At 35.3% G+C, this 25,479-nt stretch overlaps 1 protein-coding gene across 1 annotated transcript in view; it reads left to right on the top strand.

Moving 5' to 3' along the window:
* The window catches only part of CFAP47 (cilia and flagella associated protein 47), a 338,108-nt gene extending 317,972 nt beyond the window's left edge, over positions 1-20,136 (top strand). Inside the window, exons 62-64 of the mRNA XM_059824083.1 lie at positions 1,064-1,225; positions 10,151-10,319; positions 19,915-20,136. Of these exons, the coding sequence (XP_059680066.1) occupies positions 1,064-1,225; positions 10,151-10,319; positions 19,915-20,136 (553 nt within the window). The remainder of the gene's footprint in view (positions 1-1,063; positions 1,226-10,150; positions 10,320-19,914) is intronic.
* Positions 20,137-25,479: the final 5,343 nt, after the last annotated feature.

Here is a 25,479-nt window from a genome sequence, read left to right as displayed (position 1 = left end):
TTGAAATTAGTCTCTAGTGCTCCAGTAACAGCAGTCCGCAGGAAAATATTATCCTTTTTTATAGCTGTGATATGAAAAATGATGGATTTGCTTTCATTTACATTAGTACATCCCACCTCTTTAAAAAGAAACTGTGAAAGGGAGATCCTTTTGGAGGGAGAGGGAAGTTGTGCCTTCCTTTGGAAGCAAATGTGTACGGGGAGGAAAGAAGCTTCAGTAAGATGCAGGCACACGGGAAATTCAGAGGCTCAACATAACCGGCAAGAGTAGGGAGCAGTCCCTGCCAAATATCATGGGTTGCATGCAAAGAGGGTGTTTTTAGGATGCAGGAGGGAACTGAAATAAACAAAGAGCAAACCTTTAGAAAAGACTATCCACCCAACCCATGCACTGCCATTGTGTCAGAGGGGAGGTTAATTTAGAAAACCTTTTTATTTCTACTCTGTCCTTTATTATTTTTTTGTTTTGGTTTGTTTTTTTTATCTTTGTGTACTTGAGACTTATCAGGCTTCATGTAGAAGACTCAATGACTGCAATTAATTAGTTTCTTTATCTTCAGAATCTACAGCACCAACTCTCTTCTTAGACCATCTGAAGACATCAGAGTCTGGAATTTTTCTAAAGTACATAGACCTTCATCAGATGTATTTGATTCTAATATGAACTGCTAACATGTTCTGGACCAAATTCTCCCCTAACATCACAGGCAATAAAGAATAATGAATAAAACAAATTGAGTTAAACAAATTTAACTCAACAGAGAGTAAGCAGAAGAAGAATCAAACCTCATGGCTATGCCCATTATTTTGCTTTCATATTATGTCCTTTCTTGTACTTTGCTGTAAATATCAAGTGCTATTTAGTCTACATTCCAGTCTAAGTGCAACTGATATGTACTATGTCACATAAAATTAAGGATGAATTCCAATTTAAAGCCATCTGTATTTTCATTTTACTGTAGTACAGTTCTACACATTCGAGGCTTATTTTGGACATTAATTTACTCAGTTTATGTTTTATAATATTGTTCTATGTATTGAATGTTTTTATCTGTAATTTTAAGGAATGAAGCAACTCTCGTAGTACAGTGCGCTACAGGAGGTGTTTGGAAGTTTCCAATGCTGTTCATTGCTACAGAGCCAGAAGTGGATGATGTCATCAACATTGAAGCAGTTGGCCTGAATAAAGAATCTATAGTTGGCTTTAAGCTTACAAGCCAGACAAGGTAAAAATACTTATGATAAAGTATTTGTGCAGGTTTCTGAGGTTAGAACTTACATTCAAACACATCAGATAGGATAGATTTGGGCAACAGAAACATAACTGGGCTGCAGCTATTTCAGTAATATATCATTAATTTCAAGTGCTGCATTGTATAGGTAACAAATGTGATTTTGAAGCTGTACTGTAGAAAACAGAAGCATTCTAGATTTAGGGTGTAGCCCCTCAAGAGAAAATTTGTGGTATAGAACCAAATGTTTATGTTATAACTTTAAAGTTTTGCCCTAAAATGCTTTTGTGTGTTAAAATCTGTAATACAATGTTAAGGAAGGTGTATTAAAGACTCACTACTGAAGTCTTAACATTTTTAATATATAGATTGTTTTTCAAAGTACTTTATACTTACACCAGGTTAAAAACAATTCTTTGCATTGTGCTTTAAAATTTTTTAAATGTGCCGTTTTTTTAAGTATTCCTGTTTTATTATATAAGCACATTATGAATTCATCTCTATTCTGCCCTTTCACTAGATGAAATAGTTGTGTCATCCTTCAGTATTTTGTTACTCTCCTTTTTAAAAGTCCTGCAGAAATGTCTGTTAATATATTTTTTACATACTTTTCATTATTTTCTCAGAGTTTCATAATTTTATAGCAAACCCATAATGTCATTTGCCTACAGCAGAAAGTGAAGGAATAAATTGTGTTGTACTGACAGATAAATTTTAAAATAGTAAACAGTGAACCTGAAAGAATCATTATGCTTACAATCTAATTAGCTTATGGAAGTTTTTAAATTTCCTTTTTTCTTTAAAATTGACTTTTTTTACTGTATATCTAGAAAGTGTGCCAGATATGCAGATTGATAGTTAACTTTCATTGTAGATACATGCTTTTGTCACATCCCCAGCAGGAAGTGTCCTTGGTTCCAACTGGTTTTTTTAAGACCTTATTTCTAAAAGCTGTGCATCTAAGATGGACAGTTGTTCCAGATTTTAGATGGTTGTCAGTGGTGATAGTTACTGCTGAGGACTCTGAAAAAGGCTTCTGTCACAGTGTTCAAGTTAACAGCTTCAATAGAATGGGCTGTTTCAGGAACAAAAGTGAAGCAATTGCTCTGGCAATACTGTAATCTCCTGGTAGGTGTTTGATAGTAGTGAAGAGACCTAATGTTCTCCAGAAAGGTATTATAAAACCTGAATCATTATAGTTATATAAAGAAGGAGCCATGATGGAAGACAGATTCCCTTTTTCCCTTAAACAAATACCAACTTTATTTTACACAACAAGGGTTCCCCCCATGCATTTCAAATACAAAATGTAATGCTTGCATGTACTGAATAAGCTCCGTGTTGTAAATAATGCCAACAACTGCTCTATAAGTTTTATATTGCTTTATCTTATTTTTGATTTGCTTAGGAGCTTTTGTTGGTGGAGGTTTTGTTATAGAAATAGAAGAGTCAGCCAACAAATGTTTAGCATACAGGATCTGCAGTTTAAAAGCAATTACACAAGAAACCCGTATATTACAGATGTAATTTAATGCTTGAATAACTCAAATGACTTAGATTAAAAATAAAACCATGAAATATTAAAATATGGATTAAAAGTTTCAATTGGGATACGGACTATCATCCCACAGACCTTCCCTGAAAAAATTATCAGCCCTTTGGAGTTTTTCTTAAGTAAACAGTTAGCAGCACAATCCCATAGAAAATCAGTTCTGGTATTACAGAGAGGTGGGGGTTTTTTCACCCTGCATATAGATCTTTCTGTCTTTCTTTCTTATGCTGGATAGTACCTCATGGCACTGCTACTTTGAGAGTAACTGGGGAGAAAGAGAGATGTGTTTCTGAATAACCTGCTAGAAAGGAACTCTGCAGCTGTGTCTTGCAGGGCCACTTGCAGGGCAGAGTGGTTGCACAGCATCACTGAGAAGACCTGTACAAGTTTTTGGGCTAACAGGGTGCATAGTGATGCAACAAAAAATATTTGAGAACCACAGTCCCCAAAAAAGGCTCAGTATCTTATTAAGGACAGATTAGGATTCTCTTATATATATCAAGTTGAATGAGGATCTTCAGTGATCCACAGAGCACCTTAGTGACCACTACAAAGCTACGAGGTCAATGGTTTTAGCTTTCTTCTGCTTTACAGCTACTGCAACTCAAATGTGGGCTTCTCCCTCTAATTCCACACCTCTCTTCCCCAGCAAAATCCTCAATGTGTACAAAATATTTGACACTGAATTAACAGTTTTCCAATTTACCCATAACTATATTTGATGTACTTGCTTCAGGAACGATGAACAGTTACAAGCGGTGGGTAGTTGCTACACTGCTCACAATGATCTGCAATAATGAAAGCTCTGAGAGCCCATGCAAATATATAATGCACTCTCTCTTTCAATACATTTAAAATTGACACACACACATGCCCCCAATGAGAAACAGCCCAATATCTGCTTCAATAAATAATGAAAGACACTGAGAATGCAGCCAAGCAGTTTTGTTGTATGAAGAAAACTCAAATATATTTTTAAAACCTGTCTGTACCTAGGACAGTTGTGATACATGAGTAGTCCAATATTTTACTTTCAGCTTTACAGATTCAAAAGGGACACCTTGTCGAATGGTTTCTTGTAATGGCATTAAGATTGGTTAGAGTCAAACAAGCAGATTTCACTTGTTAAATAAGAAGAATATGCCATTTTTTAACATTCATAGATGACCTTCAGGTTTTGTCAACATTAGCTGAAATCATTGGCAGCATTTCCACTGACATAATTGGCTTTGGTACAAGCCTCTAATGTTTGTGTTAACATTAGTGTTCATTTTAATACCGAATGGATTATTGAATGCCAATGTTTTACAGAATGACAGCAGTATTAACCAGAAAGAATAGATAAAATCTTATCCCCGGAAATAAAAATTATAGAAAGTCCAGCTCAAATTATTGGTCTATTATTTTATGCTGATGTCTGTAACTGAAACAGAGAATAAAAATTCCAAAAGGGATGCTTTGCTTAAGAAAACTAGTCCTTTCTATATTTGTTTTACTGAAAATAACTTCTTAATGTATTTTTAATAAATTATGTTTTGGGATTGGAATAATTGTATTAATACAGAACTGTTTTTTGGAGAATATTTACTACCATATATTCCAGTACAGAGGTATTTTGATGGTTGGATTTATTTCTTCACATTAAAATACTGATATCCAGCTACAGCAGAATGTTACCTCATTTGTTTTCCAGTGCAAATACTTCAGTAGCCAACATGAAGCATGTGGACGGGTACATATGAACACTATATTCACTGGAAAATTTTTTGTAAACTACATTACTTTTGAATGTTTAGTCAAGATGGTGGATGATTCTCTCCTGTTCATTCTATCTGCTTATTTCTCATACACAGAGCCTCCTTTCACCAACATAATTCTAGCTAGAATTTTACCCATCCTTCCATCCCAACCTGTCATTCCAATCCTGTGTTTATCACAAACAGAATATTTGTCCCAATGAGGAAACTTCTCAGATGAACTCAAACTATGCTTCAGAAAAACATTGTTAGTCAGCGCCTGCTATCACATTAGCAAACCGTGTGGTATCATCATGGCCTCCACGGAGTGGTATCTGCAAAATCCAAGGCTCCACCTGATTATGGAAACAGAGCTAGAATAAAGAGAGAACAAAAACGGGTGGACTGGGGAGATGAGAAGAAAGATGACATTAGGCTTTAAACTGACTGCATGTGCAGACTTAGTTATCTTAACCTACATTTCTTATTTTGAACACCACTGTGGATATTTTCCTTATTTGTTCTATGCACATTTCCTAGTGCATAGAATAAATGTTCAATTAAAAACATTCCTTGATCACACAAAATTAATTTTAATGCTTTCTGAAGAATAGAGAGCAACCCATTTTTTTTCTGTACCCTCCCTGATTGTGAAGGGAAAAACATGTTTAGAGTTACAACTTTGAGAAATATTTCTATTTTACTGTAATTACTGCTGTATTTTATTAGAATTAGCATGAGCCAGAATTATGTATGCTGCAAGAAAATGCATTCATTAAGTTCTCAGCACACATACCCTCCCCTCACCCTCTCTCACATGTCGCTGTGCATGTTACAGGCCTGGATTCCTATGCCAATCTCTTTGTTATCAGTTTTGCAAAATTCTACCATTAATCTAAATATGTAATTAGAATACTTTATCTTAGCATCTCCCACATGGTGGCAGCTGCAAAGAGCAAATGTTGAATGAGCTCCATTTTTTGGAGACTGAATGGAGAATGGTGGAAAATATCGATAATGGTATACATGCAGCAGAGCTTCCAAAAAGTTATGATCATCCTTCCTGATATTCCAATACCTGACATGTCACACATTTAGCCAGGAGCTGTATCTAGCCACGTCACCTGGACCACTTTTACCAGGAAAAGTCAGTTTACCAATCTGCAAATATAGTAACCCTGGGTAGAGCAGGAATGAAACAGAAATCTTAAAATTTTGTGAAGATTAAAACCCCAGCTCCTGCTTTGGTTTTACAACATGTACACAACAAAAGTGATGTTATAATTGGTAAAGCATTCCCTGACAGTCATTTGTCATGCAGTGTTTCTTCATGTTTTTTGAAAGTCCTTTAATTCTGAAACAGTATTTCCAAAGCTATAGAGTAATAATTGAAGTTAAATCTTTTCTGATGTCCAGAGTTCAGGATTTAGGGTGGTCAGTTAAACCAGAGTTGATTTTCGTACGAAACATAACCAATTTTGATAAATAATGAGGATTTCCTAATTTTTTTTCCATTGTCACTTTTTTTGTTGAAAAGAAATTATCTAATTTGTACCAACTATCACTAATAATTTTATAGAATTCGACAACTGCATACAGTTAATAAGTTTAAATAACTTCACTACGTAATAACTGAAATTTCTTATGTCATCCAACAGAAGTAAGTTTAGTTATGATTAACTATTTTTGGAAGCACATTGCAACATTTTCAAACCATATCCCTTATTTGCTTAAGCAGTTATATACTTCACAAATTAAGACATTCTGTTATTTTTCTTTTATTGAAAAAAAAAAGATCAAAAGTACTATGCATTGTTTTTCTATGTATAGTTGCAGAGTTTTGTAAAGGAATAAATTTCTACAGCAATAATTTACTGCTTCACTAGTTTGAGGAAGAGAGGAGTAAACATTAAAGCTATTTTGAGCCTTAATTTAATAAAGGCTTATATTTTTGAGATTTGCTGGGTGTTTTGTAAGTTTTGCAGTGACATCTGTATGGGAATATAAATTGTAAGGTTTTCTTTAATTGAAGACATAAGGTTCTATTCTTTTTTAGTTTACTGATTTGAAAATTACCTAACATGAGAACGCTGATGAGCACAGACTGCTGTTTAAAAACAGTGCTATTTAAGAACAAGATTAAAGGAGTAATTATAAATATATCTATTAAAAACTAGCTCAGTTTCCACTCTTCCTGGTTGCCATGATTTCATTGTCCAATTGTTATTTAAATTCAAATTAATATTTACTCTTGTTCATTATTTAAGTAAGGGCAGAGTTCATATTGTCTGATAGCAATATCAAACCATTATGACAGGAGTTATGGAACACGCAGGTGGGAAGACACATTTGCTTTCTCTGGTTTATATGGCCTCTGCCGTTATATTTACCATTCATTTGTACTTGGTTCGCATGTGTTTTCAAAACTTTACATATCATTAAACTTTATCGAGTATGTTAGTATCATCTGCCATCCTTGAATTAAACAAAAGCCTTCTTGAAAAAATATAGACTGCCTCATCACCATCCTTCGTGGCTGAGAAATGACAAGCCAAATGTTGACTCAAGAGCTGTTTTACCTGAAGCAGTAAACAAAAAGGAGGAATGAATTTTTAATAATTTTAAACCACATAATTATTAATTTTGAATTACATAATAAATATACAGACACTGAAAATAGTAATGTCTGAAATTCAGGTGCTACCCTAGGAATTTTATCTCCAGCTTTCTCTGTAGTATAGAATATGAGAATGACGAGCAGTTTAATTACACTAGTGAGCTAGCCAGGATGCCAGATCATCTCCCTGATGTGAACATCAGTGAAAACACTGCTTGTTTTTTCTTGAGAGGCCATCTTTAGTTATGCTTAAAAAAAAAATAAATCATGATTTATCGACACTACAGGCACTGTGAAAGGTTCCTGCTTCTGATTATGTGTCAGTAAGTTTTTAATTGCTAAGTTCTTGTACTGTTAGCCATATCTTCATCAGAATCCCTGCTGGCCTATCATATTATGGCTATAGATTTAATTTGCCAGAATTTCTATTCGCCTTAGCTTACACTTTGAGGAACATTTTGCATCCAGTAACTGACTTGACTCCTCTGTTTAAAACTGCCAGGCTTTGGGGAAGGGAGGGGAGGGGAGGGGAGGGGAGGGAAGTAGAGGTTTATGTGTGACTATATGTGTTCATGTAAATATGTATGTGTGTATGTGTATATATATTTTACTCAACACAGAAAAAAATTATAGCTGCCTTTAGTACCTTGTCCCAATGCTGTCAAGAAGCATGCAGATTTTCTTTAAAGCTTTTTAATTAGTTTTTCTCCATTTATCTTTATGGAAATTAAATTTTTTTTCTCTGACTTGGCAAAAATCTTGTGTGCACAATTACAGATCAGTTTTGTGACAGTTTCATTTTAAACTGTCTGGTCCCCTTTTCAGGACTGAAACTATAGCTTTTTCTCCTGTGTGTTTTCTGACAATCTGTTTTGAGAAATCATTTATGGCCTCTGAAAAAAACTACTGTTGCATAACACCCTGCTAAATGCAATTTCTGCAGGAATAAAGTCCTTATTTTCTCATCTCTTCCATGCATGCAGCCTCTCCCATCTCCCTTAGTATTTTGTCATTGCATCTGTAGTCTAAGTCGTGCTCTTGTATGTCTTATGAAGACACAAAGTACTTATTAGGAGTCATCATCCGTAACTACTTACCAGAAAACAGACTGAACACGGGAGATAAAGAAAGTGGTGTCTTAAAATGGTCCTAAATCTAGTCTATAGAGCAACGATGTTGGAAGTGAAGACCTGTGTTCAGGTCTCTCTTTCCAGAACCAGGGTTTGAATATCCATCTCAGATGTTTTTGATGAGTGCTCTACTCTGCTACTCAGTCTAAGAGGCATCATTTCTTTTTCGTTCTGTGCCTGACCTTTGTGTGTAGTAGATATGCTCTAGGTATTCACAGCTGAGCAGTCCTTGCAGGAAATGCAGATGTGAAAACTCAAGGCTTAGATGGCACATAGATGGGAACTCAGGCTGTAGCAGGATTAGTGCTTATGGCCCAGGGGTATAAACTCAGCTGCGCAAATTTGGTCACCACAAAAAGAGATTGTCGGCGTAAGTCTGATGTCACAAAACTTGAAGTGTAGTTTCAGACATTCAGTAGTTTTTCTCACCTTGCTGTCACCTAAAGGAAAAGCTAGGCTAACTCTGCTAATGCACCCAAGTCTGACGGCACTGCTAAATATCAGTTAATTTTTTTGAGGAAGCAGAAGCTTTTTGGTTTCTGTTTTCTGCACTTGCACTATTTGTTTCTACAAACGTACAGTGTGACCTTTTTTTCATGAGGGTATTTTGAATTTAAGAATACCTTTCATGAGAACATATTCCAAAGGAGAGCTATTTTTAAACAAGATGACATAGACCCAGCATACCACCCCCTGAATACCTCTTCCCCCAGAAATGTGGGACATTTCTGTAGAGATACGAATTGTCATAAAATATTAAATTTCACTTCTCTGTGAGTATTTTCTTTGAAAAGCAGTGTTATTTCTGGTCCATGAATAAACAGATTTGAACAGCTTTTCTTTGAGACGCTGAATGAGTTTTTCATTCTTCAAATTTTATCAACTAAAAATGTGTTCCCTCTAAGCATGCGTGATACTTGTCCTGCTGTACTGTGGCAGGGTATTTTGCATTATTTTTTGACCATGCCGTTGTATTTCTAGTTTCAATTTCTTTTGTTCCCTTTCTGTCTAGATAGTGATAGAGTTGTCCTCAGCAGCACATATAAAGACTAAAAGGAGAATGCCTGACTGGAAAATACAAAAATGGATATTCTTTTCATGCTGAGAAAGTTTAAGGCAAAGAGTCCCTGAGGACCTGTGATAGGCAGGCTTCAGTTTGGGATTGGCCTAAAATTGTTTTGTAGTCCTCAGCCACTCTTTACCAGGAATAAGACATTTTCTTTGGGCACAACAGTACTTCTACGAAAGTAGCAATTAGACAAGAACTGCAGTATCTGTGACAGAAATTCTTTGAGCTAAGAGATATACAATAATATCAATAGAAGAACCTAATTATTATTATTGCTGTATCTTAAAGTGTTTAGTTTATGGGATATGAAAAATGTGGAAAACGTTGATAGAAAACTATTATTTTCCATATGTTCATTTCAAGGCTTTCAGAACTCCCTCCCAACCTAGTAACACTCCACCAGATTGCAAATTCACTTCTAGCCATAAAACTTAATAAAATGGGTGGCTTGTCAGTTTTCTTTGATTAGAGATTGGAAAAGTGAGAGGCTTTTAATAGTAAAAGTGGATTTTCATTCTGACATGGAATTTATTTCTATCACTATTATTATATCTTTACAGATCAGATGATTCTTTTCTTTCTAGTGGCATTATTCTGTAGTTATTATAATATTTATAATAGCGTGTAAGTATGTTTGAAATGGAAGATCAGTATGCAGGTTCCTGTGTATAAAGATTATAAATATTTATAAATAAATGTAAATAATTACTACAGAATATTTATTCTGTAAGAATGCTATTAATGTTCTATATGCATTCCATGGGCTGCCAGGTTTCCTGAGTCATGCCACAATAGCCTCCTGTGCTTTTCTGTAGGAACCCAGAGCCATTCACTGCGCGCTTCCTGGCAGGCAGCGATCCTGAGTTCCTTGTGCTGCCGCAAGCTGGAGAACTTCTTCCAGCAGGCACTGTGGGAACCCATATAACAGTGGGATTCAAGCCAAGGATGTACGGCAAAAAGCATACAGCAACACTTGTAATTCAGGTAAGCCTTCCTGAATGCAATACACAAATACACCTTCAGGAGTGGAAGGAAAAAAAGAAATCCTATACAAAAACGCAGCATTGAAGCACACAAATGCATGCACTGTGATTATTTTACTACTCTTCACTATGGACAAGAATAAAACTAAATTTTGAAAATTAACTCATGACAAGCTGGAAAATCATATTTCTATGTTATCCCTTTGTCAACATCCCCAGAGACAGATACTTATCTTAATACGTTCGCCCCACCTTCATAGGCAACATGACAGAATGACTTTTCACAGAGAATCAAAATAATTATGTTAAGATCTGGTGGAAAATATATGAGTAATTGAATATGTGAAACCTAGGTTATTGATTCTACTTGTATTATACCTCCTAGGATCAAAGGCACTAGAAGCTAGATACTAAACTGTAGAAGGCAGAATTTCAGAACACGAAGCCAGGAATAACTTTTTTAAAACAAGCTTCAAAGTAAACAAAAAGAATTTGTATGCAAGTAGCTTCTCTAAGTCCGAAGGTCAGGAAACATTTGAAGATATTTACTCCTTCAGTAGTAAAAATGTTCTTATTACTGCAGGAGTTAAGTTTTAAGTCATTCTTTAAAAGGAAACTGTGGAAAACATACAGTAGCAGCAAACACCCCAAACTCTCTAGAAATCATGGTTTGCACTTCAAATCTATTCACTGCATGATGGCAATGTTTTCCGGCTACTATATTAGAAGTGAAACAGCAATATTGACTCAAAAAATAAGATGGTCAAAACAAAGTTGATAAAAAGATGCACAGCAAATAACTATAGTGTTTTACCTCTCTGAGTGACAACTTGTACAACAGTGAATATGAAATTCAAATCCTGGAAAAACAAAAAGGCTCTTTAATCCCTCCTACTTGTTTTCTTTTACCGTATTAGATATTTGATTAATTTAGTCTTTTTACATAAACAGCAGTGATGCTTATCATTTTTCCATTTGAAAAAGAAAATAACTGATTGAATTTATTCTGTGTTCTTTTATATTTGCATCACGCTATATGACACATCTACACAGCTCAGCAGTTCAGAAACTTCTAATGTAGTTCTGGAACTGAACTCCTGTTTTTAGGCATGACACATGTAAATGTGCTAGCCATGTTTGTCTTTGGCTTCACTTCCATCACTAACAAAGAGCTTTAACATAATGAATTTGTCTGGAATGGGATAAACACTATGGTCGAAGATGATTATGAGCTTTCTAAGAACTCAGTCAGTAATCCAAAATTTCCTTTTAGGAATTTATCACTACAGATGGGCTTTGAGTAATTGGATTTTTAACTCACACCTACTCATACCTCACTCTCTGGGTATGATCTAGGCAGACGGCTTTTTACATCTCCACCTTTGGTACTGTGTGTGGGTGTAGGAAGTCACTCATACATATTACATATACATACCAGATCACATCTTTTCCTGTCTATTCCTGTATGTTCAAAAATACATTGAGGACTCCTAATGCTCTTAGGCACAATTTGGACCAATATTACACCATCACAGTATATTAGAGATATTTCTAACATTCTCACTCTAATTGAAGTATTAAGTTGTTTCAGTAATGTTTTGATGAGGCTTGTGTTCTCTTTGCTTTTATTGGTAGTCCTGTTGTGTACACTGGAATTCCCCCTTTCCTCTCCACGCAGGCTTTCATTCCTGTAATTCTAATGTAAGCCAGAGCATCTGCGACTGTGTGTAATTCTGCTGCTGTGCTCTCAACATTGACCTGAAATAAGACTTGATGACATGTTGAGAATACCACATACTAATTTCTGCCTTTGCTGTTAGTTGAAATAATTTTCATTAGTGACCTGAAGGAGGCGGACTTAGATGGCATAACCAGGATTAAATCACTCTTGTTTGGGGAACAGTAATGGAGGGGGTGAAACGCAATTAATGTTGGACCTAACACTGAAGAACCTCTCTTGCACATATCCTTTCTAGCCAATATACTGGCTGAGGCTTTGGGCTATTTTTAGAAACAGTGAGAAAGTTTCTTTTCTTCTACAGTGTTGCCTTTCTTGTGATGCTGCTGTAGTAAAGGGCTACAGCACTCTTGCTGTAAAATTTCCTTTTATTTCTGGGAGTAAAAGCATAGTCCTAACACTAACGTAGTTTTATTATTAAATTCTATGAATAGTGAGTACCAGAACTGTAATTTTTATATGCTTCAATGAACAGCGATAATTAGGCTGTAAAGTAGCAGAGATGACAGTGTAAGTTTTTTGGTTTATGTTGGTCATTACAATTGTGCTGTAAAGTAAAATGGGAGGTTGGGATTATGGAGAAAGATCCTACAGTCATCTTTTTCTCATTTGTTGTAAACATTAAGCCCAAATATTGTACATGCAAATTTTTTTTTTTAGTTGCCCTGCTGAGAACCCAATCCTGAGGAACTAATTAGTGTTACGAGATTACAATTTGTCTTTACTGGAATTTAGCATGTACATTTTATTAACTGAATGTATATATATAATTGAAATAATGTAGCTTCATTTATATTTTCTGCACACAAATCAGGTACTTCATGGGGTATTTTGTGGATTCTTTAAGACTTTCATATTCATGAATACTTACAGTAGATTTTATTAATAGCAGAAAACCTTAATTACTTTGCTGAAGCAATTAAATGTTCTTTAACCATCATTAAAACTGCTGTTCTCAGTCAACTACATATCAAAACAATTGAAGTTAGACACTTATTTGAATAGCTGTTAGGAATCTTAATTTTGTAAGAGTGACACAGAAAATTATTTTAAAAAATTCTGTGGATCAAAGAATGTAATATTATAAAAAGCCAGTAAATAATATAATCATGTTTGTTTCTGCAGCTCATCATATCCTAGTTGAGCTACAAGTAAGAAACAGTGACATGGTGCATGAACAGCATTTTGCATAGGTATTATTCCATAATCAAACTTCCACATATATAATAGCTTTCATAATCAGCACAGTTCTAACTGAAAAAGAAAGATTTATTGCCATTAATGATAAATTAGTGAAGAGAGCATGCTTCTTAGGTAAGCTGTAAAATGCTGTGAGGAAAAAAAGGACTTCCTCAGTTGCACTGACATCTCAGAGCTAGGCTAAGCTGCACAGAAAACCGACAGAGCTTTGAGATGGCGGGATGCATCTGGGGCAGGGGGATGCTCTGCAAAGGCTTCCTGGGGCAGGAATCGCTGCCAGGCACAAGGCAGAACAGCCAGGAGGATGGCGAATCCTTGGAAAAGAGCGTATTCAAGCTGGTTTACAGTTAATTTGCTTGCACTGTGCTAAATTCAACTAGAGACCTGAGCAATTGCTTTGTAATTCACGGCTGAGACTTCAGAGATATTCTAAAGCAGAAGGCACACAAAATAAGTCTTAAATGATAAAATAGATGTCAGAGTAAACCAGATTGCAGGTAACATTATCAAGCCCTCCAGAAGTCAGGCTTGTGCACCTTTATTACTGAATAATCACTAACTTAACCTATGGAAGATAGCATATCAAAACCATTTGTCATGCTGTTCTGGAAATAAATGATGCAGTATGCAAGCCACAGTACCCAGGTGTGGCTTCTCTAAGCTTGTCTTGCAAACTTGCATATCTTAGCAGAAAATGGTACTGTTACATATTCAGTAGCTTGATGAAGATACATCCTGCATTGTTCCTGGTAGATTTGTTAATTACCATAATTTATTGTTATTCTAAATTGTTTCTTTTAAACAGAATGAGCAAGGAAAAATGTAACAAAGTTAATAAGGTAACTGAAATAGTTTCATATTAAATAAGACATCACCTGTGTCCCTCGCCACTGGTTGATGTTGACCTGAGTTTTATGATTAAAAGCAGAGATCCAGAAAGTTCATTACAAGCAGTGAATGTAGTACATCCTATCATTAGCATCATCAGATTTTGAGTGCAGAATCAATACTCAAAATATTTGATTCACAAGCATGAGCATGCTTATTGAGACTATAATTCTCACAACGCCAAAAGACGATAACAATATGGGAAACATTGCTGTATGAGGGTATTCAAACCATTGCCAGTCTTGAAGGAATGGTTGATATTGATTGTATTACATTTAAGCAATGCTGTGAAACATCTAATATTTGAACTGCAGAAGTCAATTAAGCCACCTTTGATTCTATCTGGAAATGTTCCTCTAAGCTAAGACTATGATTCTTCATTAGAAATTGCTCAGAGCCTGGCTGGGCATTGGTCTGCTTGTAGGAGATGGTGAGTGAGTGCCTTTGCATGACTTGTTTTTTGTTGTTTTTTTGTTGGATTTTTTTTCCTCTTTCCTTCACTTATTAAACTGTCTTTATCTTGATCCATGAGTTTTCTTGCCTTTGCTCTTCCCCTCCACAGTTCACATAAAGGTTTGGTTTAATTTCATTCTGTATACACTGATCACAATCGGTCATTTTTTGCTTGTCACAACTGCAGTATATATTAAGGGTCAGGGAATATTGGATGCACTATCTGTAATTTCCTGTGGTTTAACTTATTTGCAAGTCTTGCAAATTTTATTTGGACTTTCCTGAGTTAACACTGTTTGGAAGCTAACTGGAATAACATTTACCTTAAAATTCCTGATACTTGCTCCCAACATTTAATGCCCTCCTAACATAGATTTCTCTGGCAATTAATTAACATGTAACTCAGTAGCACTGCCAGCCTACAGTGAATACACATGGATGATCTGTGACCTGCAAATTAATCCTATGAATCATAAGCCATCTGTAAGAATGGATTGAATACCAAAAAATATACTTTTATATAAATTATTTGGTGACTGTTACCAGTATTTGCTGAATAAATTACTTTGTGAACATTACTCAGTCAACCATCAAGATGGTTAAATAACTTACTTGAATAACTTATGACATTTAGTAAAAAGTGGCAGCATGCATCTCATTTTTGCATTCTTCAAAATATTCTTCAGAAAGACTTAACTCTGCAGATGGGCATTACTCAAACCAGGTGAGCCAAATTATTTCTCTTCACACTTCAATTAGGTTATAGTGATCACGAATTTTGAGGTTTTGATAAGAAAAAGTCATTCATTTCAACAAGAAATCCTCCCACAGACTGTCAAGAACATTCAGACTGTGGTCTGATCTTTCTTCTTAAATTGCATGTGAAATAAGTGTAGAGATGCATTGCAGGGAGCCTGGGATTCTTAAATACCTATGTTTATATTAGATATATCTTCTTATCAGAGGCTCTCTTTTATATTTCCGTTCCAGTAGATCGTGTAGATTGTAGTAGATTCAATACCTTAATCTTTACAGTTTGTTACTACCAGTGCTAGTTTTAGATTTGTTCCAAATTTGATATAATAAACTGCACTGCCTTAAGCAGAGGAAGAGTTCCTCTAATTTGGGAAATATTGACTCACTTCTTAGGCAAGTAAATACAGCTTCTAAGTCAAATATTCAATCATAATTATATGGTCATATATAGATGACTTTTCAAAGTCTCTCTCTCTCCTCTCCACCACTCCAGAAAAGTCCGAAGTGTGATCCGTCTTTTCCTTTGCTGAAATATATCTGACCTGGAAACCCAAAGCAGCAGCTTTGAGGCACTTGCATGGATTCTGAACTTGATAGACTTGCTCTTGCTGCAGTTTTCATGTTAGTTAGAATAGTTGTAGTTAAGCTGTACAGCCTTATTCAGATGAAAATACTTATGGCTTAAGCAGCATTTGAAAACCTAATATTTTGCCCTTGGAAATTAAACAATCTAGTAAAATAGACATTTGTGGGTGTCTAAGGTTTTCTGAAAATTACTGAATATTAGGTTGTCTTGAAAATTACTGAAATCTAGGCGGTTCTAGGGCTAAGCAAAGCACTAACACAAATTATGTTGGCAGTTACAGTAACTCTTTTCCATTCATGTAAAACTTGTTTCCCCTTTAGCAGAAAATGCTGAACTAAAACAATAGTCCTTCTCTCAGTAAATCAGTACATAAATGCACAATTTTTTCACAATGACTGTCTCCACTGTCTTGGCTGATAGCACATGATTTACAATAGATGGACTACCATAGTTCAAGATGATAAATTAGGGTGGGGTTTTTTGTTGTTATTACTCTCATTTTTTTTTCCTTTTAGCTTGATGGATCCTATCTAAAGCATTCATGTCATAATGCCCACAACATCTCCCCCATTGAACCCAATGAGTTTCCATCAGAGAAAGAGCAACCTCTCCTGCCACAGAACCACACCTGATGCAGGCTACAACAGCAACAGAATAGGTGGCTTTTTTCACCAAGCCAAGCTACAACCTTTTTTTCACACAACATACAACCTAGGATATTTGCATAGCAAACAGAAAATCAGCAAAAGGTTATTACTACCCAGAAGGCTATATCAATTGTTTGATGCTGATAATAAATGAAGTTGAGAGGTGGCATAGCCCATCACTTTTGTTTAAATCCCACTTCAAAAAATTAAAATCACTATAAAGTTACAATATATGTGGATTTCATGAACAGAAGTGATTTTTTAGTAACGTGATACTCAGTTAAATCATTGGCTGAAACACCTATCAGATCTTTTCTCTGACCTTGAAGTGATCAATGAGTTTTCCACACAGTGAATATGACCCTGAGGTTAAATTTTCTTTAAATTAAATTGTTCACCTGGCATATTAAAGAACGATGAAGCATTTCATCTTGTACTGAAGTTAATAAAACAACTAGCTAACTTTGGAGAGTAATTTACTTCTCTTGAATGACAACTTTATCTTTGGACATAAGATACTTATGTTGGTTGATGTCACACCTGCTTTTGCTGGATTTTATCTTTACAGGCAGTGGAGTTACTAGATCATTTCACAGTATTAAATAAGGTTGAGAATAAAGATGAGTTAATCTGCCTGTTTTACACAGGAATAATTCAATTTAAATTAGATTTTGATTTTAGCAGAATAGTAATGAAAGTTTAAAAAATTATGCATGCATGGTGAAATATCTATTAAGATCTTATGCTTACTAATCTTACTTGAATAAGGCAATTCCTTCAGAAAACACTGTGTAAAATCAGTACTGCCTATTTTAAAGTAGAGGTTTTAAAAAAAGTTTCTGTAAAAATACACAGCAAAAAAAGTCACCTATTCTTTCAACATTAGCACAGAAAAATATATATTCAGTTACCAAAATACTGGTTAAAACCAGTTGTCTAACAAGAAGCACCACAACTAGAGATTCATATGGTGATGACATTTAAGAGCTGTAAGTGTATGCAGCCTATATGTGAAATAGTGTTAATGCTATATAAGTACATAGCAGAGAACAAAGCCTGTGCCAAGGCCTTTACAGTATAATGGAACTTCCTCCCATTCAATAGCTGCAACATGAATGCAAAACTGTTTGCAATGATATCCCTTAAATATACTTTAGCAATGACAGGGTAACAATTAGAAAAATAGGAAGGAACATATGAAAGATAACAAAGGTAAACATCAATTCAAACTTTTTCAGTGGAAAATATAAAATTGATAGTTAACAAAACAATAAAGTCAGAGAGCCACCTTAACATCCTTTTTATTCTCTACTGTATGTTGTTATAAGTATGGGATGACTGTAGAGACAGTTTGAGATGGAGAAGGTTGACTGCTCTTCCCTATGGCCTTTATAGTGCTTTACCTAGATCATAATTAATTGACAGAATGCAATAAATAACTAGACAAATATAAACGCTATGCTCTGGAGATAGTTGATGGCATTCAGGCTATGTGAAAATTTGTTGCAATTTGTATGGATACTGTTGCTCCTCTCTGTAGGCCAAATCTACTTAGCGTACGGACATGCCCAGCAGCAAAGCAGAAGCAGACCTCTCAAACTGGAACGAGCAAATGGGCCACAAAGCCTGTCACGTTGGAAGTCAGTCTGTTAACTAAGTGCTTGAGGGAAAATCTCTTGAGCTTTGAGGTTGACTGTTGCACTGATTTCCAGATTGATGTGAGTGTATGCAGCCTTTCTGACCTTTTGTTTCCTTGGATGAAAAATGACACTGATGTTAGATGTAATAGTTATATCTACAAATGATTGTTCTAAGGTTTAAGTTAGTTTTAAATGGGAGATGAATTACATAAATCACAAGCGTTGTTGGAATAATAAATATTTATGACTTGGAGCACAAGAGAAAGATGATCCTACGAGCCATGTCTCTGTAGTTCAATGCAGCATGATGCAAAAGCCTAGCACTAACAAACCTGTGCTAGAACCACAAGCAGCATGGCTGTGTGATTGCAGGGCTGTGCCAAATGTGGAAAGGCAGATCCTGGGAACTTGGAAATATCACTTAAATACTGTGACTCCACTGCTTTAAGGCTGCAAAGTCATAGAGTCTGGTGTGTTCAGTCTGCTGTGTACTATGTATGTATGTACTATTTACATGCACTATGTTCTATGTTCTGTAAAAAAAATAATGTTTTACTCAGTGTTTTCTACAAGTTTCGCCTTGGAAGCAAAAAAAACCTCAAACATAAACCCTGGGATTTTCAATCGCTAAGTGTGAAGGAATAGATGACAGTGCATGCCTAAAGCAGGCACACGATGCTTCGTTTTTCTTTTGCATAGTACAAAGCTGGACATAATGACACATCATTTGAAATCTTTGGGTTTTGTAATTTTTCTGTTGTTTGCTTGTGGCTTTTTTAAAGGAAAAGGAGAATACAAAACTAAAGAGCCATGAATAGACCTTTTCCTAGATGTAATGACAGGTCAATGCTAAAGACGGAATAAAGACCAGCTTTCAAGAAGTAAAGTGATACATTTTGAAAGAAAAATGACTGAAAGATCTGCAATACTCACACATGGTTTTTTAGCAACCAAAATTCTGCTTCAGGACACAAATGAAACATGGGAGATAGACAGCAGTATAGCCTTCATAAGCATAGAAATAACACTCCTTAAATACGAATAGATGACATGAGTAGTAAGAATAAGTCACATACTCAGTAAGAATCAAGTACGCAAGCGTTATGAGACATGACATAGAAACATATGCTCCATTCCTAGAGACCAGTTATAAACAGCAAGCAAATGAAGAGTGTCATTTTCAATCCACACAAATTCTTCAAACGACAGATTTCAACATGAAGCTGCAATTCTCGTGTGGATACTCAGAGTCTTTTTCTCTTAGTTTTGTTCATTATTTCAATGAAAAAAATCCACCATTTGGTAATGCCATTATTACCAATATCAGAGCTGCAATTAAATCCTACAGTATAAACCTGAGGCATTTATATTGTACTATGGAATAATTACCTTTGAGCAACATACAGAGCTATGGGGTTTACTAAATAAGAAAAGGCATTTTAGATCAGCTAGGAAGCTAAATTGCTCATATTTGTTATGCCTGGTCCTGAATTCATGATGCTAAAGATGATTTCTGGTCTCTGTGTTCCAGGAGTGTGATTCTCATTCTGTGTTATTCCAGCACCTTACATGGAAAAGGATAAATATCTTTTGAAATCAATGTAGCATGGTAAATCACTGTCAAAAAGTTTCAAGGTATTTGATTGCCAATTATTTTTTATTTCTATGTCTTTGTTCATTATTTGCAGACACAATCGATGCAGTGGACGTATGAAATCAATGGACTGCCTCCACAGACCGTACCACCTATAAGCCCAGCAAGAGTCGTTTCTACTAGCACTTACATAAGATCAGCCACAGTTCGACAGCGCAATTTTTTACGTGAAAATCTGAAACTTACAACCACGGGAGTATCCTCACCAATCAAGGGGGCACCTTTGGTCCTGAGGACAAAACAGAGAAAGTTATGACCAGTTATTTTTTTGGTGGAGGAGGATATGAGGTAGACACCTTTGTCAAATAAATTCTGAAGATAAAAAAAAGAGGATATGTTTTTTGATTTTTTTCTTAAAGCAAATACAAGATGCATTGATTGTATGCTTTATATGGAAGACTGAGAGTGCCTGAGCTCTAATAAGACTCTCATTTTTCTGTGAGGGATTTTAGATGCTTATCTAACAGTTTATGTATACCATACAAATATCAGCAAGTTCTAATGAGAAAAAAGTTTGAGTTGAAAAAATATACTTGAAAACTGCGGAATTCAAACTAATGCTTTGCTTTCTAAGGAATATTAGTTTGGTAAGACTTTAATAGGAAGCCTTAATGAACGTTTTGTGTGATGTTCAAAATATTACACCCATGCAAACCATGCAAACAAATGAATCCCTGATCTCTTTCATGATAAAATGCTTTCCCAAAGTTTGCAGTATTTTGCTAAGGTGAAACATGTTTACATGTCATATGTCCAGAGCTTGAATGCCTTTAAGATTCTCTTGCTTTGGCAAATTTAATTAATTATGACACCTTTGTTTTGTCTAAAATAAGAATCCTGATTTATTCATCCCATAACACTTCAAAATCTTAGATAATTATACATAACATAGAATGAAAATAAAATGTCCTCCCTCAGTATTTTTGTGTTAAGTAAATTTTAGACAATGCTTTATAGTATTGAAATATAGGCAGCTATGAAAAGTCATTGAGGAATAGAGCCAGATTTCACTTTTTTCCCCTGAAATAAACAAACCAGAGGTGCCATTCATATTGTGCTTCAATTTTCATTCTTCCCATCCACAGGTGACTTTAGATGGGTATTCAGGCTTTCTTTGTTCTTGATGTAATGATGGGTAACTCCTGCCTTTTTTCTTCTTTGAAATTGTTTTTCCTGATTTTACTAATAGAATGTAAGAATGGCTTGGTATAGATTAAGTGCTTTCTTGGAACAAATACAGAATGAGGATCATTGCTCAGGAATGGGGAGCCTGAGAACAACCTATGTAGGTCAGTGTAAATGAGCACCAATAAAACCATTTTACTGCAATGTGCTTGAGGATTTTGTTTATGCCACACATTTTAGAAAAGCTATTACAGAAAATGTTAGGAACGTATAAAACAGCAATGGCATTGTTTAATATCACATTTTAAATGCAGCGTGCCCCATTTTGGTCAGAAACCAGGTAATCTGAAGCAAGACTAAAATCTGCCTTACCTATTCCGTACGAAACACAGGAAAGATAGTGTCAATAGTGATATCTGGTATGTATCTAAAAGACATTCAGAAGCTATTGCAAGATTTATATTAAATCTTACTGGGACCACAAATACAGCTAGATTTCATAGGAAGGCTCTACCTGCATATATAAATGAAGCAAGTGTTTCTCTGACTGTAAGAAATCCGAATTTATGGATCAGAAATATGCAATGGTTTCACAACTGATTAATGGTGTTCAGGAAATATTTCAGTGACAACTTTTCTTTGCAAAAGCTTTATTTTCCTTGTTTTGCTTTTTAAAAGTTCTGCTTTTCTATTTAAAATTACATTTGTTTGCAAGATGCTCAAAACTTTGTAATTCTACCAGAGATGGATTAGCAGGTGACATATAGGTGAATCACTTAACAATTAAATGGTGCTCACTCCAGAAATTTTATTTCACAGTTTGCTTGCCTGCACTTGCTGCTACATGTAGTAGATTTTCAAATTCTGTCACACATTCAAACATTAAAAAAATCCATAGGCAAATATTATGCAATAAGATAATATCAGAAGGGTGTTTTCAAAGGTGAAGTTTAATTATATTATCTCTCTTAAAAGGGAAGCATAATCTATGCTTTCTGGACTAGATTACAACTTTTTTTCAATGTGTACATGGTCACTTATACAAGATATGCCATCATCAGTTGAATTTGTACCTAATATTAAATGTGTATTGCATTTTTCTTATTTCTTACGAAGTTTAAACAGAACTAAAAATATTTCTTCCGATATTAAGAACATACTTGCAAAGGCAATTTAAATAAAGACCATTGTATCTGTGTGGTCGTAACACCCACAATGTTTTACGTATTATCCGCATGCATTTATGGATTACATTGACTATATAAACCATCTATTAAAAATGAATTCCTTTTTACTTCCTGGCTTGACGCTTTGCACTTCCATCAGTGATGTGGCTATTCTTTATAACATAAGGGCTAATTCTAAGTATATCTCTTAAAAAACAGTTTCTAAGCAGCAGCACTGGAAGATTTTCAGAATGATCAGTTTTATTCATTACTTGCTCCCTCCTTTTTACTAGAATTACTGAGCCATATTGAAAATATTGGAGTTTCAGCTCAGGGAAGGAAAGAACTGACATGAGAAAAGATTATAAAATGCTGCTTTTGTTGAGAGAACTTGGAGAATTCACTGAAAAGCTTTCAGACCCACCATTAAACCCAAGCTTCAGAACAGCTGGGCAAGCTGCTCGCCATCACCCCGCACCTTAAAAATGTAATCTGCAGAGGAGTTTAATTATTGGAGATAGGTCTAAACACAATTGTTGCAGTTAGGGCTCAGGTCTAAAAAAAGCAGTCCCAGTGATTTAGCTTAGAATTCATTCTAAATTACTATTTATTATCATAATCTTCTTACAAGGAAATGGGAGAGAATGAACACAGCCTCGAGGTTATGGCTTTTGAAGAAGCCCTCGCAATGTTTTCTATACCTTCATGCCACACCAGACCAGCCACTAGCAGAAACTGGAAGAGGAAAAAATTAACTTTATTTCCCCACATTAGAGCACCCTTCAGGATCCTTTTCTTCTGAAAAGGATGAAAAAAGGAGCATCTCCCTTCACATTAATCTGTGCAGGTAATCTTAGGGAAATGGGGGGATATTGGTTATTACGGGAAATAATAGCTCTTCATTTCTAATTGCTAATTTTGATTAGAGTTCTAAAATTACTTGTACTGACCCCACTTACATATTTTGATATATATTAATATCAAAAATCACAAAACAAAAGAAGTTTTTCAAAGTCAATATGACATCTAAGGCCAATGTCTTAATTATAGTCTTATATGACACACATGAGTCAGCTGTGCATCTTCTTGTTACTGGCTTACAAGAAATACTAGTTGGCTAACCAGTGTAGTCACCACCTGTTTATTTATATTTCTTCCTCCCTTGTCTCTTTATGTCTCTCTATAATGATTAATCTTTCTGAGTAATTAAAAAAAAGGATTAAAACCTTATGAAGCAACATTATTGTGTAATGTAGAGCTGGTTACTTTGGGAATGGGATCTACATTTAAATTTATTACTAAAATACCGTGCAACTTTTGCAACTATTGAGCTCCTGGTTTTATGTGACATGTCCAGTAGTGGGGATAATGTGCCCTAGGGTGTTGCAGGACTGTAGAGTCAAAGCACTAGTTTCAAAACAATACAAAAGCAATCAAACTTCTAATTGTTTGGTGTTTGGCTGAGCTTTATTTTGCAGAATACCACATAGGAGAATGACACAAGGATAACATGGAAATGTTTTTAGGATGCCTGCTATTAAGAGCTCAGCTTGGAGTGGGTTTTGCTGCCGCAAAGATTTCAAGATTGCTTTTTCTACTCATGTCTGGCTAGCCATGGTATCAATGACACTCCAAGACTATTTTATACCTGATCTCACTAATTATAAAAAGGTTTTAGAGTATCAAACTTTCCCTTCAAGAATGATAAAAGCTTAACGTCAACTCCTGTGTCAGTGCAGATTTTGTCTGAGTCAGGAGAATTGAGAGATAAAGACTGCTTTAAGCACAGAAAGTAATCATGATTGGCTAAAAAGCCCATTGGGGTATGGGGCCATATACATTTCTATTGCTAGCTGCAAGGGAAGGTACTATTTTAAGACAGCTCTTTGGGACCAAAGCCAGGTTAGCAGAGGACATAATGCTGAACCTACAATGTTCCTACTTGAATAAAACAACATGGCAGCAGCCAAATCTGAGCGTGCATTTTTTTTTTCTCTTTGATCACAAACCCAAACTATCAGAAGAAATGGAAACTTCTGACTTATCTTGCATATAGCAAACATCAGAAAAAAAAAAAAATCACTCTATGTTAATAAATATTCCTAGGAGGAAGGCTCAATATTTAGAATAAGAAAGAAAATCCCTGGCTTTGCCTTACTATTTATTTGCTTGTGAGACGTTTAATAATTTTATTTCTCCCTGCAGTGACTGTGCATTCTAAAATAAATGACTGAACAGTGCTTTACTGCTGACACAGATCGCAGATTGTTGCTAATGGAATGTTAACGGCTTTTTAAGTAACTCTGAATAAACCTGCTGATCCATAGAAGATTAATCTAAAAAGGAATCCAGTTCATCTACTAGCTTTTCTGCTTCCACTGACATGAAACATATTCTGCAGTTTACTTTACAGCAGTTATTGTAATACTGAGAGTGTCAAATTTCCTATAGTAGGATATTTTACATTTTGAGACCATGGCATGATGACAATGTGGTGAGGTCATGGCAAGACATGGATGCCAAGGTCACTGTGCAAAAGTCTGTCCAAAAAGCACTGTTTGGTGGCTAGAGAAATAAAGGAAAAGACATGGGGCAAGGAGAATTTTGAGGGTTTTTTTTCTCTTTATTCCAGGATTTACCTCTTTTCTGCGAAGTATCCAGTTTCTCATGGTAAAAAAATAATTAAAAAAATTATGTCAGTGGAAAACCTGATAACTCACTGCTCATCCCACCGTATGAGTACACAGCAGATGCCACCAAATCAGTCTGGCACAAATCTAAGTGACAAAATAAAATCAGATGTATAGAGAAGGGTAAGGCAAGAAAGTAAAATCCTACCACTTATTAAATAAATAGTGTTGGTGTTCATCACATGAGATCCGATTTACCAATCTGTACAAAAATCAAAGGCTCAGCTTTCCCATTAATAATAACAGGTTTGCACGGTGTCTTAGCTGTAGCCTACAGGCCTGATATTGTGAATATAAGGTGTGAAGGGTAGCTGCGTCCTGACTCCACATATCCTCAGTCCTGGTTACTTTTACATAATACTGAAGTGCAAAATGTACATTGAAAATCAATGAAAACCTGCAGTTGTTATTCTCAGAAGAAGACATAAGAAACAACTTCCTTCACCCACAAGCTTCTCTAAGAGCAGCATCTCAGAAGATGGGTTTTCATTTTGAAGAAAATAGTTTATGAAAAAAAAGATTCCTGATGACATGTTAATAAACAGACTTCAGGGTGAGGTATGAAACTTCCATATTCTTTGATGAGTATAGGGTGCATTTTTCTAGTACTGTTTAGGT

Source organism: Gavia stellata, chromosome 1 (assembly GCF_030936135.1).
Source record: "Gavia stellata isolate bGavSte3 chromosome 1, bGavSte3.hap2, whole genome shotgun sequence".
In the NCBI taxonomy this organism is placed as follows: Eukaryota; Metazoa; Chordata; class Aves; order Gaviiformes; family Gaviidae; genus Gavia; species Gavia stellata.
The sequence above is the reverse complement of the archived record's forward strand: the minus strand, read 5'-3'. Positions and strand labels throughout refer to the sequence as shown.